The sequence below is a fragment of the Pezoporus flaviventris genome, unplaced genomic scaffold (assembly GCF_033815535.1).
Source record: "Pezoporus flaviventris isolate CSIRO_AGI_PZ_B2104156 unplaced genomic scaffold, CSIRO_AGI_Pfla_v1 ptg000063l, whole genome shotgun sequence".
Taxonomy (NCBI): Eukaryota; Metazoa; Chordata; class Aves; order Psittaciformes; family Psittacidae; genus Pezoporus; species Pezoporus flaviventris.
In genome coordinates this window covers 138997-157175 of record NW_026892611.1, presented here as the reverse complement: position 1 = coordinate 157175, position 18179 = coordinate 138997, and the positions used below count along the sequence as shown (strand labels likewise).

The 18179-nt window shown below is 39.2% G+C and overlaps 1 protein-coding gene across 4 annotated transcripts; it reads left to right on the top strand.

Moving 5' to 3' along the window:
• The first annotated feature begins 223 nt into the window (after positions 1–223).
• KIAA0753 (KIAA0753 ortholog) lies at positions 224–16354 on the top strand. Of its 4 annotated transcripts, none has more exons than XM_061469877.1 (14): positions 234–523; positions 951–1554; positions 2272–2378; positions 2673–2735; positions 3546–3761; positions 4696–4906; positions 5870–6066; positions 8410–8579; positions 9617–9704; positions 10994–11164; positions 12204–12285; positions 14206–14326; positions 14484–14708; positions 15842–16354. In XM_061469877.1, the coding sequence occupies exons 1-14, from the start codon at positions 434–436 to the stop codon at positions 15957–15959; spliced, it is 2463 nt and encodes an 820-aa protein (XP_061325861.1). In that variant the 5' UTR covers positions 234–433; the 3' UTR covers positions 15960–16354. The 4 variants fall into 4 exon arrangements, 3 of the variants coding, with proteins under 3 accessions (XP_061325863.1, XP_061325861.1, XP_061325860.1); XM_061469876.1 differs by having other exon boundaries at positions 235–523; positions 10991–11164; XR_009746330.1 differs by lacking the exon at positions 15842–16354 and having other exon boundaries at positions 224–523; positions 10991–11164; positions 14211–14326; positions 14484–14612.
• Positions 16355–18179: the final 1825 nt, after the last annotated feature.

The following is an 18179-nucleotide window of genomic DNA, read 5'->3' as shown; positions in this document are numbered from 1 at the left end:
GAGCATGCCCTTGTTCTGCTTTCCTTTGACATTGATGGTTTTTGTACAGACCGTGTACCTGGAGCAGTGCCTTAAGCTGTCGTGCTGATCTGTTTTCTTAACTGTGCAGTATGCTATTTCCCTTTTAGGTGCATAATAGCTATAAAGTACTGCAGCAATCTTGTGGTTCACGATACGAGCCTCATTGTCTGTAGTGGTGCTCCTCAGCTCTCTGTGTTGGTATGTAAAAGAACGATATAAATTGTAAAATTTACTTTAAATGACAAGATTTGGTACCATCCATGTGAGTGCACGCTGTGCTTTTCATGCCTTGGGGGTGCATGACCTGGGATTGCTTTTGAAAGGCAGAAATAATGTTTGATTCTTCTTATGTTTGTAGTTGTCATTGTAAGGAAAAGACAGGTAATTGGAATTTCAGCATCAAGCCTGTGTGATGGGACCAAGCAAGGCAACTGTGTCTGATGCTACATTTGCATTTGCTACCCAGCTCTACAGGAATGAAGCAAAGGCTTTACAAACACAGGTATTATTTGACTTCTGCAGCGATGCTGAATTGGCTTTCATTTGCAATTGTTACAAAACGATGACTATGACTGAGATTGACACTCACTAGCAGGCTGTCTTCATACTTGCTTTCATGATGCTCTCATACATAATCTTCACACTACCTTTTTGTGAGAGTATAGACCAGTAACCACGTCTGTAAATATAATTTATAAGATGATCTAAATGCTTAATTCAAAATAATTTTGAATAATGGTATTTGTCCGAGTGGATGGAATACCTTGCGTGCATTGAAGAAGTACTGTCACAGCAGAATGCATTCTAGTATGAAAGAACATTTGTTTTCCTTACTTTTTGACACTATAGGCACATCCCCTGTGGAAAGTGTCCTGTGTAACATTAGATTTGTTTGTTGTGTTTTTTTTTTTTTTTACACTTTGGAACAGCTCCAGTTCAACAGAAATGTTCCTGCAGCTCCAGAGAACCTGGCTCTCCGATTCTCTAACCCCCGTCCAATTATAATAGAAAAACTGAAGGCATCCAATAATCAGAGAAATCTCAGTGGAAGTGAGGACCCCAGCATGAGAAGCTCTGGCATATTTTCAGTGGTATCTGAAGAGAGACTAAAATTGGCTATTCAGCTAGCAAAAAGGGACATAAAACGAAGACAACTTGAAGAGCAAGTGAAACAGCAAGTATTTGGAGATGCTGCCAGTAAACCTCTGTTGGCCCAACAGCAGAAGGCTGAAGTATTTGAAATCTCAGAAAATAAAAATGCACTCAAGCCTCAGACTTGCTTGAAATATCAGCAGAAGCTTGGTCAGGCATCCAAAGTGGAAACTACCACCTCTGGTGCTGAAGTTTATCTCTATACACCAAATAAGGGAATGCTAATACCAGCTGGTCTGGGCTCTCCACCCAGTCATGGCACAGGGCCAGACCCCAAGCCAAGCATCAACAAAAAAGAAGATAAAAGCATGCAGGAAGTCCGACGGCTGCACAAGGAGCTGAGGAACTATGTCCAGAAAATCGAAGGATTGACAAAAAAAGGTAAGACTCAACAACAGTCATGTGGTGAAAAGGCAATCGCTTACTACCTCCCACAAGTAGATGCAATGCCCAGCTAATCTGTGAGCAATGGCTACCTTCCTTCCCAAAAAAGTCCATTTTTGTTATTGCTGAGCATGGTCTGGAACATGCCTTTGGTCAGTTGGGGTCAGCTGTCCTGGTCATGTCCCCTCCCAGTTTCTTGCACACATCCAGGCTGTGCACTGATAGGACATAGTGCTGTGCAAGTACTGCTCAACGATAGCCAGAACACTGTGGGGCTATCAACACTTTTAGTCATAAATCCAAACCAGCAACATACTGGTGACCGTGACGAAGACCAATTCCATGGCAGCCAGCCCCAGTGTACACCACATTGGTTCTTTTGTAATAACTACTTGAAAGTTTTAACTATTCCTAACTTTGACTGCTTTACCTGCATTGCTGTCATAAAACTAAGAGGTTGTATTGCTTTGGAAGCTATAACTAATAGGCTATATTATATAAGAATGTTTTGTCAAATTCTAGATAGAAACGTGATGTAGAGTTAAAATAACTAGCTTGTATTACTGCTCAAGGGAGCCCTGCAAATATGATACCTTGTGTATTGGTTCTGCATGAAAGAGCCTTATTGCTAAACTTCGTTTGTTCTCATGTCTTAATCGGGATTTTTGCAGGTTAAATTAAGACATAAAACTTTTTCATTTCATGCTTTTTTAGGTGGAGAGAGAGAAATTTTAGATCCTGATAAAGAGCAGCGAGTTTGCGCTAGGAGACGGGAGCAAGCTGCACAGTCAGCTCGGGTGCTTTATGTACTCCAGCAACAGGTAAGAATCAGCATTTTGAATTGAGATGCATAGTAGTTAGCTTATTGTGATGAATTTGACAGAAATGAACTGAAACAAGAGAAATTTGATCTGCTTATCTCTGAACTTCCATAGCATTCTAGTTTAGATCTGAATGGTGTCGCTAATTTCTCTTATGACTGGACAGAGATGAGCATCGTTGCTGGAAAATTTAAACCTGGACTCGGACATTATAGTGAAGATTAATTGTTCATTTATGGACACGGAACTCATTCTGACTGACTTTCCCCTCTTCCCCTATTTCTTGATAAACAGGTAAAAGAAATTCAGGATGATTTAGAGAAACTGAGTCCTCATAAAGTCAAACATACGAAAAAGGTAAGATGTAATTATCCTTCAGGCTGTGAGTAATTGAGAGGAAGCTTTCTAGCTAATTGAATTTGTCTAGGGTACGCCTGAGCCCTCCCTAGAAGTGAGATTCTCTTTGTATCTTGCACCTTTCATCTCATTCTCACAGAACTATGTCTCACTTGGTCTGATACTGCCTTTGCTGCTTCCCTCTTCTCCTCAGTTCTTGTCCATCTACAGCAAACCAAAGAGGAAGGCTGTTGGTCTGCTTTTATGTGGCTCCTAATTCCTTCTTCATTCCAGTTCCTTTTCTGAATAACACTGGGCTCTACTCTTGCCTTTTTCTAACTTTCCATTGATGTCAGTCTTGTCAGCCCCTTTGTGCTTTTCTTCTCTGATCAGCATCTTTCAGAAAGATAGTACTGAGATTATGCCTGTTCTTTGGCCAGTACTGTCCTGTTGTTCTCTTGTGCTTTTCCAATACATGTATTTTATTCTGTAATAAAAGGCGGAGGAAGGAGAGTGTTCTATGTGCAGTTGTTGCACATCAGGATCAAGCCCATGACTATAGTACTCTGTTGGCATAGGTAGTGAAAACATCTGAATACATTATAACCAGGCTATTTTATCTGAATATGATACTTGATATGAGTACTCATATGTAGTACTTCAGTAGGTTACTTAAATGCCTGTTTTGTTTTGTCTCACAAATGCCCTCATATCCATCAGAGTTACTGCAAGCCTGAGTGTTTCTCCATGTAATATTGGTGACAGTTCTTCAAATAATATCAATATTCATAGAAACTGTAGCTATTAAAACGTTTATGTTTCATTTTCCAGTCTCGAGCAGTATCCAGGTTGGCGGCAGCACACAGAGGAGCTGTACGAGCCTTGCAGGCATTTGCCAATCAGTTTACAGATCAAACAGAGCAGCAGATTCCTACCCACTACAAGGAACTGGGCAATCTCATTCGACAGCTGTCCCTCTGTTCTGCCAAACTAGAAGTGGATTCTTCCATTTCTGATGTTATCCTAGATATTTTGCTGCAACTTGAAGTAAGAAAAAACTCTCTGTTTTTGTTAAGGTAGAAAAGACAGTGAAATACAAAACTGTAAATTGTGTTGTGTGTTCATGAATGTCAGAATATTGAACTGAGGTTTGGGGGGTTTTGCTGTTAGTTTTTGGGGGGGGTTTTGAGGCTGTATTTTCACATCTATAAATGTGTAAATGTGTTCCTAAGTAATGGTGGTGTAAAATAGACTTGCATCCTAAACATGGAAGCTACCTGATGCCGCCCTTGTTGATGCCCTTCAAATGCCTTTTGTTAGTGATATCTGATGTCTTAAAACATGTTGTTGGTATAATAGAAAAGTTCTGATTCACATTTCCTGCTGTAATTCCTACCTACAAGACTTACTCTTTTTTAAAGTAAGAGCCTATGGAACCTGAACTGTTATAAAACCAGTATTTTAATTAGCTTGAAAGCAACTGATACCATAATCATAAGATATTTTCCTTAAAATATTGTTCTAACTGTAAGAGCTGTGTTTTTATTTTTACTGTTCTGCACTGCTTATGAAAACAGTAACAGTGCTGACTGCCTGGGAATTGCAAAGGAGGTAGGATTGTTTGAGTTTGGACTTGGCATTGGAAGACATGTCTGTCTTCCCTGAGCTCTCTGGGCTTTTGTCGTTTTTCTTTGGTTTTGTCTGTAGCCTTTGTGTACGTTTCTTTTTGAACATGCGGTAAGCAGATAATTTGCTGGGGGTCAATTGTAAATACAAAACCACAAGTCTTTTCTGTAAGGTTTAAGTTCTTCCTTCTTAAGGAAGAAGCTTCTGCAGGAACAAGCTGTCAGGAATAATCGCTACCACAAAAAACAGAATCACACCAAAAAAGTTCCAGCTACTTAGAATCTCTGAATTTTCTGTCTCACTATTACATCAGTTTTACTGAGAGAGTAATTAACATTCTGAATATATGGTGCAGGATCTGGATTCACTGCTGGAAAAGAAACAAACGCCCCAAAAAATGAAGAGGTGTATTTCATCATCTCGGGGCAAATCTCCAAGGAACACTGAGACATTTCCATCCAGAAAGCAGCTTGTATCTCCAAAAGGGGAAAACAAACGTCTCGTTTTAAAGGGACAACGCAGCCAAGAACCTAGAAAACCTCCAGCTGCCAGGAGTCTCTCAACTGGTTTGTATTTTGAATTCTAAAATACATTTTTATCAGTTAAACTTGCCACCTCTGCTCAGTTTTGTAGTATGTTAGGTATTGTCAGTCAGAAGTGCATGACAGCTCATATGCAGTCCTCAGACTCACGCAGCCTTGTTAGGCATTTTTTCAGCTGTTCTCTGAGAACGTCAGCCTGCAGGTTTATAAGCCTCCTTATAACTGTGTTGTGATTATTATCATGTTCTGCCTGGTTTTCTCCATTTCTTTTACTGTGGGTTGAACTTGGATTGGCTTTCCACAGGTATACCTAAATTGCAGTTTACAAGCTGACATTAATGATGCATACAGAATATTTCCAAATACCTACCTAGATAGTACTGTGTCGATACATTATTCTGGAGTTGCTGACTGTTAGCAAGTCTCCAACAAAACTATTGTTGCTTAACTGTTTACAGTGAAAAGATTAACTTGAGTCTTGGTTCAGAATTTCCTTGATTTATGCAGTTTTTCTACTTTTGAGGGGGGTGGCTCTGTTTTATTTTTGCCAGTTCATATATGTTAATGTCTTCTGCCCAGTAATCACAGTTTCAGTACCTAGAGGCACATTAAGTGATTGTTAAGCTGAAGACACTGTTTTTTTTCCACTATTAGTTTGCCATGCAACCATTTCAATGATTTGTTTATTGAAAAATAAAATACTTTGTTTCTTTAACTTCATATGTGAAAGGACATGGGCTTTATTCTTTCTCGTGGTGTTAGAGATAAATTTACCACCTGAAGTATTTTGACACCTCATGTAAGCCATTGTAGCTTATTACATTGTTACATAACCTCTATTAATTGGTTTTCTTCTTTAGGGTGTCATTCTCATACCTCATACTGATTTTTTTACTAGAATAGTATTTCTTTCTACCCCTAGGAAAGGACAAGAAGTATGCTTAGTTGAAAACTTGTTTTTGATACATGTTGCAAATATTTCAGCAGTTCAGAAGCCAAGCAGTTGTGCTCGGATATTGCACAATAAATTCCAAGAAGACAGTAAACCACCTGCTCCAGAGAAAAATGCCACTTCACACGGAAGCACAGAGGCATTGCTGAGAGCTAGAGCTATGAAAAAAGATCCCATGCTTGAAGGTGTCCCATTGAAGAAGAAAGGTGTGTTATTACCTGCAAAATCACAGGTACCGAAGTCATGAAACAATTTATGCTTTTTCTACTTCTCTTCTGGGATTTGTTGTATAATGGAAGACACTGTCCAGCTTTGCACTTGCTCACAACCTTTTTATGCCGATCTAGGAGGCAGAGAGGGATAAACTGTGTCATCTGCCTACAGTATTTGTAGTAGCCATGACTATTTTATCAGATGTTTTATGAAAGTAGTGTTACTTTGCTTGGAAAGGCACTGTACAACGAGGACCAATGAGTAACTGTGTTAGCAAGGAAAACTGTTACCAAAACTATTTTCATGTTTGAAATTAGCATGGTTATTTTTCAGTTTAAAAGCTGGAATATTTTCCTCTTATTGTTCATTCTCTGTCATGAAAAATGCAATCAGTAGTAATGTTGTATTAATATTAATGTTGGTATGAGGAGATAAGTTGGGCAAATTTAGAATCGTAGAATCATACAATAGTTAGGGTTGGGAAGGACCTTAAGATCATCAAGTTCCAACCCCCCTAAACTCACACTCACACCTCACACTAAACCGTATCACCCTAGGCTCTGTCCAGCCTGGCTTTGGGCAACCCATTCCAGTGCCTAACCACCCTTACAGTAAAGAACTTCCTCCTTATATTCAGTCTAAACTTCTCCTGTTTGAGTTTTAACCCATTACCCCTTGTCCTATCACTACAGTCCCTAATGAAGAGTCCCTCCCCAGCATCCCTATAGGCCCCCTTCAGATACTGGAAGCTGCTATGAGGTCTCCACGCAGCCTTCTCTTCTCCAGGCTGAACAGCCCCAACTTTCTCAGCCCGTCTTCATACGGGAGGTGCTCCAGTCCCCTGATCATCCTTGTGGCCTCCTCTGGACTTGTTCCAACAGTTCCATGTCCTTTTTATGTTGGGGACACCAGAACTGCACACAATGCTCCAGGTGAGGTCTCACGAGAGCAGAGCAGAGGGGCAGGATCACCTCCTTCAACCTGCTGGTCACGCTCCTTTTGATGCAGCCCAGGATACGGTTGCTTTCTGGGCTGCAAGTGCACACAGTTCATGTTCAGTTTCTCATCGACCAACGCTCCCAAGTCCTTCTCCACAGGGCTGCTCTGAATCTCTTCTCTGCCCAACCTGTAGCTGTGCCTGGGATTGCTCTGACCCAGGTGTAGGACCTCGCACTTGTCATGGTTAAACTTCATAGGGTTGGCATCAGCCCACCTCACAAATGTGTCGAGGTCCCTCTGGATGGCATTCCTTCCCTCCAGGGTATCATATCAACCAAACCACACAGCTTGGTGTCATTGGCAAACTTGCTGAGGGCGCACTCAATCCCAATGTCCATGTCAGTGACAAAGATGTTGAACAAGACCGGTCCCAACATCGATCCCTGAGGGACATCACTGGTTACTGGTCTCCAGCTGGACATTGAGCTATTGACCACAACTGTTTGTGTGCGGCCATCCAGCCAGTTCTTTGTCCATCGAGTGGTCCACCTATCAAATTGACGTCTCTCCAATTTAGAGACAAGGATGTCATGTGGGACGTTTTACTTCATGGTTACAGAAATTATAAAACTTCAGTGCAAATTCTGGTTTCTTTTTAAGTCCTTGCAAGCAGCCAGGGGCTTCTGTAATAGAAACAAGTGAGTTCTTTACAGAATATTTCAGGGTCTTAAAAAAAAAAAAAAAAAAAAAAAAGAACTTTTGCAAGTAGTTTGTGAATTTGTGGGGCCTTTTCTGTTGGTTTTTTTTGTTTGTTTTTTTGTTTGTTTGTTTTTTTGGTTTTGGAGCATTTTTGAGTTGTTTTTTTTTTCATTATTATTAAAGGCCTACCCCCTTTTTTTTTTTTTTCCCCTTAGAGTATCGCCTTCAGCTTGAAAATCAGATTGCTACTGAAACATAGATGTATATGTATGTAACTTTTACTGCTTCCCTTATCTATCCATGCAGCTGCTGAGCAGGAAGGTTAAACATTGCAGTAATTCATACTGAGGGGATGAGTCTAAGAGTCCTTGTAGTAAATACAAATATGGTGATATTTTATTTTCATGGCTGAACAAAATCTTATTGTGGAAACCTGTTTGGAACTATTCCAAGTTAATGTCAAGTATAAGCGTGAAAATCTGAAAATAAGTTTTTTCCCATGAAGGGCAACATTGGAAATCTTGGAACTGTTTGCAAAGATAAGAGTTATAGGATTAAGCATATGTTCTCTTCAGGCACAGTTGTACTTCCCTTTAAGTCGTGTCAACTGTGCAACAAAGCAAGTAGGCAGGACTTCAAGACAAATTCTGAAGCAGAATGTAAAATACTTTAAAAATTCAACAACTGGAATATGTGTTTTTAATGTGCTTGTGTTTATTTTAAGGGAACACCAAAATCTCTAAAATCAAGAGAGATACAGCCTCAAGGAAAGCATGCCCGATTTCAAGAGACAACTATAGCTTTCCAGCTAAAAGAGAACAAACAACTTGCTAAGGGGAGTAGAATACCCTGCATGCCTCCAAACCCTGCACACCCACCTGTTACACCTAAGCGGTATGTTCACAGAGAAGTAGAACCTGTCTTTACCCTGCTTTCCTGTGGAAATGCTGCTGTATCTGTACTAGTAAGTGGGATGGATTTGGCCTGGCTGTCAGGCCATAAAGGCAGGCGGCACAGCACAGGCTTCTGCCTGCTAGTTGTATGCTTCCCCCAGTTGGCACAAAGTAGTCTTGTACATACAGCCTGGGAAGAGCCATTGCTTTATGATTTTTTTTTCTGGATCAGGTGCAAGTATTGTCTCAAAGTCACCTCCAAACTGTGCTAGGCAGGGCATTGACTGAAACACGCAGTATGCAGAATGGATATTCACAGCACCATGCTAAGAAGGGAAATATTTCCCTGTTCCAAAAAAGACAGAGTATATATCTTTGTCCTAGCCAGTAATAGAGTGCAGGCTTATTTATTTTAAGCTATGTTTGTCATACTGGACCAGGACTCCCCATACTAGTTTTGGAACTACTGTCTGTGGCAATTGGAGCAGGAGATCCACATGCTGATCTAGCTGCTGGATCTGTACTAAGAAGTGTGCACGGTAAGACAAGGAGCCTGTGTTCCAGGCAGTGTTTGTGAGTAGTCATGAAGTTGCCTGTTTGCCAGTAGCAGAAATGTAACTCACGATCCCTGGTTCTCAGTAGAATTTTCTGGTGTATATGGTGTTAAAGTCACCATTAATTTTGTCTCTAAAGTGTTTTGCAAGTTTTCTAAACTAATATTCAGAATCACATTATTTCATTCTTCAGTTGTTAAAATGTCCATTTTGTAATTCTCTACACTGCTGTTTTGTTTTTCAAGACTAGCATGACCTGAAGCAGAAACTTCAGGAAGAGTGAAGGTTCTCACTGGCCTTAGCAGTGGAGAACTGAAAAAAATACAAAAGTAGTTATTTGATTTGAAGAGCTAATAAATGATGTCAGATGTGACGTCATCTCCTCACCAGTCCCCAGAAAAGGACATTTATGTGGGTTTTTTTAAAGTTCCTGTTGTCATACCAAGTTTCAGAATGGCATTGTCATTTGTTCTTTTTTGCATAGGTCACGGAGTGCTTCTCCAACCCAGTACGCAAACAGAGCTGAGAAGGCAGTGCGGGAGCCCTTAGAACCTCTGTTAGATAGGACACAGGTAGTACAGTCAAGCTCATGCCACTGTTTGAAGGATGCCTTTAGAGCTGAAAAAAGATTTATATAGGGGCAGCACAGTATCTTTTCAACTTTTCAAATCATATTTATGTAGTCAACAGAGTTTTGGACATTTGGAGAGTGTATTTCCATTTCAGTGTGTGGGCCTTGAATGGAGTAATGGACTTCGGCAAAGCTGTGTTAAATTTTCTTTTTTTTTTTTTGTTAGTTTCTTATCAAGTAGATGCATTTTTAAATTGGTTTTGAGTGGTTGTAACAGTCCCATGCTGAACGTGACTGAACTTGATAAGATTGGCTCAGTAATTCTTATAATACCATATTTAATGACTAAATAAGTTTGGACTACTAATATTAATGACTAGTCTCTCCTTGGAAACAAACTGTCATTTGAAGGATTCTTCGTTTATAAACCACCTTTTAACTCGTACATATGAGAGGGTGTATTCTATCTGTATGTCATAGAGTAAAGCTGTTTGACATTTAAGATGACTTTTAATCTTTGCCATATCGCAGAATGCGTCTGGAAGTGTAGTACTGATTTGCCAGACTTAGCAATTTCAACTTACATAAGCCATATCTTTAAAAATGTGCCTTCTAAAGTATTGTTTGGTAACCACATACAATATGAAACAATGAAAAAGCTCTTTCTAACGTTATCTTCTTTTTTTTTTCCTTTTTTTTTTCCTTGATGTGACCTTGAATGAATGCAGTTGCTTAAGGGAAAATATGTTTTCTTTTAAAGTAATATAGGTAAATGAATAATGAAATTGCTAACTGGCAAAATTGGACATATCTGAAAGCTACAGCTGTAGCCTGGATCCTGTATGTTTACTTTTGACCATCTGGAGCTGCTCTGAGGCTGTTCCTGTATGAGGAGTTAAACGTGTGTGTAGTGTTTTGTAAGATGAGGGCCTTTGCTTCACTTTATTGAATTCCTGGGTGATCTCTGAACCTGTAATAGTTTTGTCTTCTATTTGGGAACAAAGTTGTGTAGCAAGCGTTTTCCATATTCATTGGTTTTATTGGTTTTATTGATTTGGCTTGTTGTATGGGTCGAAAATTTATTTGGATCTTCATTGAAAGGAAAAGTTGAATGGTAATTGGATTATTTCCATGAGCTTCTGAAAGAAATGTTCTTTCTCCTCAGTTGCTTGGGGCTTTTTTGTTTGGGTTTTTTCCTTTCTTTCTTGCATTGCAGGGGGAGATTGCTTTAGTTTTATTGGTTGGTTTGGTTTGGTGGTGGTTTGTTTTTTTGTTTTGTTTTAATAGCAGGTTGCAGCAAATGCAGATATTCTGAGTAAAAAGCTATTGGATGATCTTTTGGAAGATACTGCTCAGGAACTGCGGAGTATGGAGCAGCATGAGCGACTCCAGAGCAATGCTCTGCCTGTGGCTGACACTCACAGTCTAGAGTCAATGTTGGAAAGAATGGAAGAAATTGAAGTAAGATTTTCTCTCTTGGGTGGTCTCATTAGTGCTAATTTCTAGTTTACTACCCATAAGTTGTAATAACTGTAAATATCGACATTCTTAAATAAAGCAAGGTCTGACTGGGTCAGTGCCTCAAATGAAAGACTTGGAAGGAGTTTGGGCTTCCAGCAAAACACTGTGAGAATGGAAGAAGGTTTTCCCTAATGGTTTTATTGCTAGCTTTAGAGCCCTTAGACCTGAGTTTGCTTCCCAGCTCAAGACTTTATGGCTTGGGTAATATGTGAATGAGACAATCAGTATGGTGATTATGTTGATTGTCTCCCAGATTGGAAAGTATTTGAATATGATTTTTTTTGTGTGTGCTCTGGGATCCCAGTATTCCAGGAGCATGAGCATCTTGAGGAAATACGCTCTGACAATTCAGAATATTTCACAGGGCAGCATGGGGAAAGTTGGACAAATACATGGTTATCTATGCCCTTATTTATCCATCTTTCTGTGTAAATATAATGAGGTTATAATTTCCTTGACTTGAACTTTTTCATTTATTGCTTTATTAATTTTTTATCAGCTTTCCCACAGTTTCTGGTTCAAGTCCCATTTCAACCTTCCTGTTCAGTGAAATATATTGTAATGCAGATCTACAGAGCTTAGTGCCATTTGCTTCTAGAGATCTATTTGTAACTTGGAAGCATGGAGTTTACATTGTGTAGTGTCTTTATCATATAAGGCACTTAAGCACACATTTGATTTCTCTGTTGGTAGTAAGGCAGGAATGCCTGAGGGCTTTTCTGTTTTTTGGCTAGCTGCTGTTGAGCTGAAATGGGAACAGTTGTCATGCTACTGACTAGTTACATCTTCCAAGTATGGCATTTTGAATGAGAGGAGTATCTGTGATTTCACACCCCTACTGCTTTTGTGTGTTAACTAGGCAAAATAAGCCTACTTTGACCACAGAGGATCATGACCTGCTTTCTGATTGCGTCAAAACAATCAGTACAGCTGAACTGCTAACTGTGTTAATTGATGGAATTTGTATGTTCAAAACCAGAGATACCAGGAGGCTGTACGCAGGAGATTCACCCACATTGTCTACAGTGATTTGGAGTTCTGGGCCCAGGAAGACAAAATGGGTAAGTGTCTTTTTAGTACAACTTGTTTTTTCTGTAATCTGTATCTTTAAATTAATATATTGTGAAGTAAAAATAATTTGATTATGTATGGTCAAATAACACCATCCAGACACATTTTTTTACTATAGGTACTATACTATTAGTATTTCTAAAATCTAGTTCTAAAATCAGTATTGTAATGGGGAAGAATTTCTTCTGAGAACTGGCTGCCATTTTCTAATTGCCTTTCTTGGGGCTGCATTTAGGTGGAAAACGCTGCTAGTGCAATTTACCTGAAGGATAGGAATCTTTAACACATTCTTCCAATCATCAAGTAACTTTGAATGTTGTCCCTTTTCTAGGCTTTTGCATTCCTTAGCTTCTATGCTTTCTACTAAAATGTAATGATTTTCATGCAGTGAAGGTGATATTCCATAGGTACATACACTCCAATTCACTACTTGAATTTACTGCAGAGGACAGCTAGTTTACTGTCTAAATCTGAGGCCTAATCCTAAAGCCACTAAAGTCTAATCCTAAAGCCACTTTACTTGTTTTCTTGTTAAGCCCTGCATGATTTGTCTGTCTTCAGTTTTGAGATACTGGCAAATCTGTAAATCTTAATCTTGAGAAGAGTATTTAGTGTGTCCTCATTTGACTTGATTTCTTTGAAACACCATTAATTACTTAGCAGTAATCATTTTCATGCTAATGATTTCCAAACTAGAGTTCACAGGCTGAGGTGAGGTATGAAGTCTCTGTCTTGCTGTCAATTTGCTTAGGCAGGAGCAAATAGATACTTACCTTCTAGTTTGCTTCTCCTATTTCTTCCCTTTCCCCCCTTTATTTTAATAAACTATTGGTTTAAATGGTTTAGAGTTCAAGAGTAAATGTTAGGTAAATATTAAGATAGGAGTGAACCCATGACAGTTAAATGTTTTTCTGGGAATACATAATTGATAATATTAAATTACTTAAGCTTAGAAGATTTTTCTTGTTCCTTATTCCTTTCAAGTGATGATGATACTGGTTTTAGATCTTGTAGTGTACATGCAAGTTTAATTTTTACAGCCTCAGAACATCTGGTCTTTTCCTCTACAGAATTCACTCTCTAACATGCTTCAGCAAAAAAAATTTAATCCTTGAAAGAAAACTGTGATTTTGATGCTCCCAGTTCACATTAACCAAATTTTTCTTGCTTGTTTTTATTGGATAGAAAAATAAATGAACCAATGTAAAGTCCTTCAGATGAAAAACAACTAACTTTTCACATCATTTTTTAATTGAGAAGGACCAAAGTAATACTAGTTGGAAATTGTTCACCAGTGAAAGGTAGCATTCCAAACAATAGCTTGATGATTCCATACATAACTGTACATACTTTAATATTGTTTGCCACAGTGGCATGCTAATAAGAATGACTTATGCTGCTTGATTTTCCCCAGCCTTCTGCTCTGTTCTTTATCTTACTATTAGATTGAGTACAATAGTGAAGCTACACTGATATTTTTTTTTCAGCTGAGTATCTGATCACATACTGACTTTAATGGAATGGTGTTGTTTTATACCAGTTGGAAAATCTCAGAATAAGACTGGTGAAGGCTTAGCCCAAATCTTGTTGGATTTTTTTTCCCATGTCTTGGATTTACTGCCAAGCTCAATACATTACACTAGTTTTAGAGTGGTATTTTCACTCTTCAGTAGAAGTGCCCACTGACACAACAAACTGTACTAAAGGTAGGATTTCTAAAATGCTCAGCTTTAATACACTGAACTCTTGGAAATTCTACATTGAACATACATATTAGGAGGTTCAGTACTTTACTTATCTGAAAGACTTTCCCTTAAAAGAAACAAAAGTCTTTGTGAGGACTTACCTGCAGTAAATGTACTTTTTCTCTTCCAAAGAAACAATTTGAAATGTTATTTTCTTCCTTCTAGAACAGCAAATTGCATCAATTGCTGACAGACCTGCATCTCCTCCTCCAATTCAAATAACCACAGTAACCAGATGCACAGAGCCAGAAACCAACATTTTATTTGAAAAACCTTTTGATGGCAAGTAAGTAGAATACTTGGCCCTACACTAGGCTGTGGTGTATATCAGCTGTGTGTCTTCATTACTTTAAAGTTGTTGTTACTGTTTGAAGAGATTTTCTGGTCATACAAAAAGATACTAGAAATCTAGTTCTGGCTTAATAACTATTTCATTTTTCCAGTGGTACTGATGAAAACAAAGAAGCAGAGGAGAAACTGCAATCTGGAAATGACATTCTGCCACCCTTGACTTGTAATTCTCTACAGAAAGAGGGCTGTGTGTCTCTTTCTGTGCCAAAACATATGCTCCAGAGCATCTTGGATTATAACAGCAGATACACGCATCACTTAAAGCTTATTTCCCATGAGGCAGTGGGCAGTTTCAATCCATGGCAGATTGCTGAGAGGTATGTGAAGTATCTTTGTGTTTCTGATGTGAATGTATCAGCTGCTGGACAGGTTTTTCTGTCCTTCGGTAGCATTGAAATCAGTAATACAGCTCATTTGAGTGGCATTTGGCATCTGCATTAGTGTTTCCCAGAACAGGTCCTGCAATATTTGAGATTATTTGCCTGCGTGAAGTTGATCATGTGTGGTGATGGTTTGCCCAATTAGTCAGAGGTTTTAGTAACTGTGGTTAGACCACTCCATTTGAATCTCCCTGAAATATGCCTTGTCAGTTCTCAGTACTGTCATTCTGCCTTCTAAACTGTACTCCTGTTTGCAGTTGATGTGATGATGGGTAGTTCAAGGACTGGCACCTTCTTGGGATTGGCAGATGAATGAAATGGCAGTAATTTCTCCTGACAGCTGAATTCCACTGTTGCTATGTGATACGTGGTGTTCCTTGGAATTAAACTCCAATGCTGTACAGCATGCTTCATTGACTTATCCTTACCACCAGAGGGCATTACGAATCTTTTTCCGTAAAACACTCCTGTGCCACGGTCAGAAGATCTTAGGAAGACTAACAGACTAACTTACGATATTTTAGAATATATGCAAAACTGAAGAGCGGTTTTCAAGAGGCCAGTAAGCAATTGGGTTCTTACACTAAAATAGTTTTCCCTTCTGTAACATTTGTTACAGTGCTCCAGAGATCACTGGAAAGTGAAATTTCTCTGCTTGCTTTTTTCTTAAACTTTATTGCTTTCAGTAAGGCCTGATTCGGTGGCAGCTGAAATCAGTAAGAAGCTTCCTATTTGCTTCAGTGGCCTTTGGATGAGCACCACAGCATGTCAACTCTTATTCCTACAGCAGGATGAGTATCTAAGAGCTTGAAAAAACAAACCAACTGAGATCTCTTAACACTTTAACTCAAAGTGTGTCCTTTCCTATGACCCAGACTGAGGATAGAATTTCTGGCATCTTATGCAGCACACATCAGAACATGTATCACCTATTTTCTTGGGCTAAACAGTAGATAGCACGAAAAAACATGGATATTTGCCTTTTGAAATCGGAGCATTTGTAGCAGTGGAATGAATGCCTGGAATTTGGAAGTTTACTTTCTGAACCTTTTCCTTTTCCTCTCCCTCAGTCTTGCAGAGCAGTTAACAGAAGAAGCCCTGTGTGATGTGGCAGCAGAGCTGCAGGATGTCTGTGAGGATTATGCAGAAACTGTATTCACGTCCGAGTTTTTGCAGCCAGAGCAGTAAAGGCTTTCAGATCTGCCCCATTATCAAGTGTAATGTTAGCCTCGGTTGTAATGGTCTTATCAGATGATGTAATTTTTATGCTTTTTAGAAATCTGTGAGATTCTGTTCAACAAAGGAATTGAATCCGTAAAGGATTCACCTGAGGTTTTTATAAGACCATTATCATAATGTTTTCCTTTTCAGATTTTGTTATACTGCATTTGTCAGGACCTTTGTGTTTTTAGCCAGTGTTTCAACAGAATGAAGTAAACTGTGGTAGGTAAAGTTTATGTATTTTGATAAGAATACTGATCTGTTTGTATGCCTGTATTACTTCATTCATTTTGATGTACGATTTTCTTAATAGAATAAAATACTGGGAGAACGACTGGGTTCAAGCAATGTCATCGACTTAGCTGTACTGTGCCTCAGTTTTCTGCTTTAAAGTGGAGAGAATCTGCCTTATCTACCTCAGAAGGGAGCTGTGGGGTTGTTTAGTGTTCTTAGTTAAACTAGTTGAATATATCTGATAGTTGTGTTGGAAGAATGAAGCATCATTGGTATCTAAAGCCAAGATGGAACAGTCCAGAGTAAAAGCTCTTTAATTTGCTGTTTAGGGCTTTCAGAATCATGTGAGAAACATGTTGTCTGACCACCACACTTAGCATATGTCGTGGTTTAAACCCAGTCAGGTAATTCGTTCACTCACTTCCCCCCTTTTCGTGCCCTCCCCCTGCTCCCAGAGGGACGGAGAGGAGAATCGAAAAGAATGCAACTCCCACAGGTTGAGATAAGAACAGTTTAGTAACTAAGGTATAACACAAATCACTACTGCTACCACCAATGATAATAATGATAAAGGAAATAACAAGGGAAGAGAATACAACACCTCAGCACCAGCCGACCGATAACTCGCCCCCCCAAGCCCGACCAAGCTCCGACCGATACCTCCTCCAGCCCTGCAGTCTCCCAGCCCTTCCGGCTAACTCCCAGTTACATCCTGGGCATGACGTGCTGTGGTATGGAATACCTATTTGGTCAGTTTGGGTCAGGTGTCCTGTCTCTGCTTCCTCCTGGCTTCCCCTCCTCCCTGGCAGAGCATGAGGCTCACAAAGTCCTTGGCCAAACCAAAACATCGCTATCAGCTCTGTTCCCGAGCTGAAAGTCAAAACACTGCACTGCACCCGCTACCAAGAAGGAGAAACATGACTGCTACTGCTGAACCCAGGACAGCATATATGCTAGGGTTGGTTCTTTTGAGGACGTGGCTCTCCAAAGGAAGGATTTTCATGGCACAGCATTAATTTGATGTAAACACTTGTCACTCGTCATGCTCACAGGCCACCAGCCTGATTGGACTCTTGCAGTCAGCTTCTGAATGTAGTACCTCTTCTGCTGATTTCTGAATATCATTAGTACATTATACACAGACAAACGAGACCTTTCAATAGAAGCATATCATGGAGATTTTCTTCCCTTTTTTTTCCCTCAAGTTACTCTAAAATACTATTACTTTATCAGTATTTAGTGATCCAACCTCATTACTTACTCTTAAGAATCCCACAGATAAAGAGAACAACAAAATAAATGAACAGTTGCTAATGTTGAATTGTTTATTTCAAGTAATCAAAGTGCTAGTTTGGGAGGGAGCGGTGAGTAATAATTATTTACGGTAGTATTCAGCCCTTGAGGTCACTCAAACCCCAACATGACTGTTTCCTTTGACAAATTTATTTTCTCCTATACTGTTCAACCTATAACAGAATAATTTTTAACCTTCTAAGATTCTTTTTATTTCCTCTAATTAGAACATACATTTTAAAAATGATTGTTTTAATTGAAGCCTGGTTTACTGTTTTGTGTAATTTCAACACTACCTTTTTTATTTCTGAGGTTATAGAGGTAAGTGTGGTTTTAAGTCCAAAAGACTTAAAGTCATAGTGTCTCTATGTATGTATACATATATATACACATGCTTGTCAAAGTGTTTTCAAGGTATTTCATTTTCTAATAAACTGCACTTGTTTCTTAGGCCTGAACTTAGTTTTAATTTAAGAGAACTTCCATCTGAACCTGTTTGGAATAGTCAGCACCCAACATGCAAGGGAGTATGTTGCAGCATTACATGAGTCCGACTACCAACCATATGCCTTGAAGCAATGTGGTCATCTGTCAAGGTAAATGTACTTCCTCTTAAATCCCATGGTACCATGGTATCCTCTGACTGCTGATGCCAAAGTG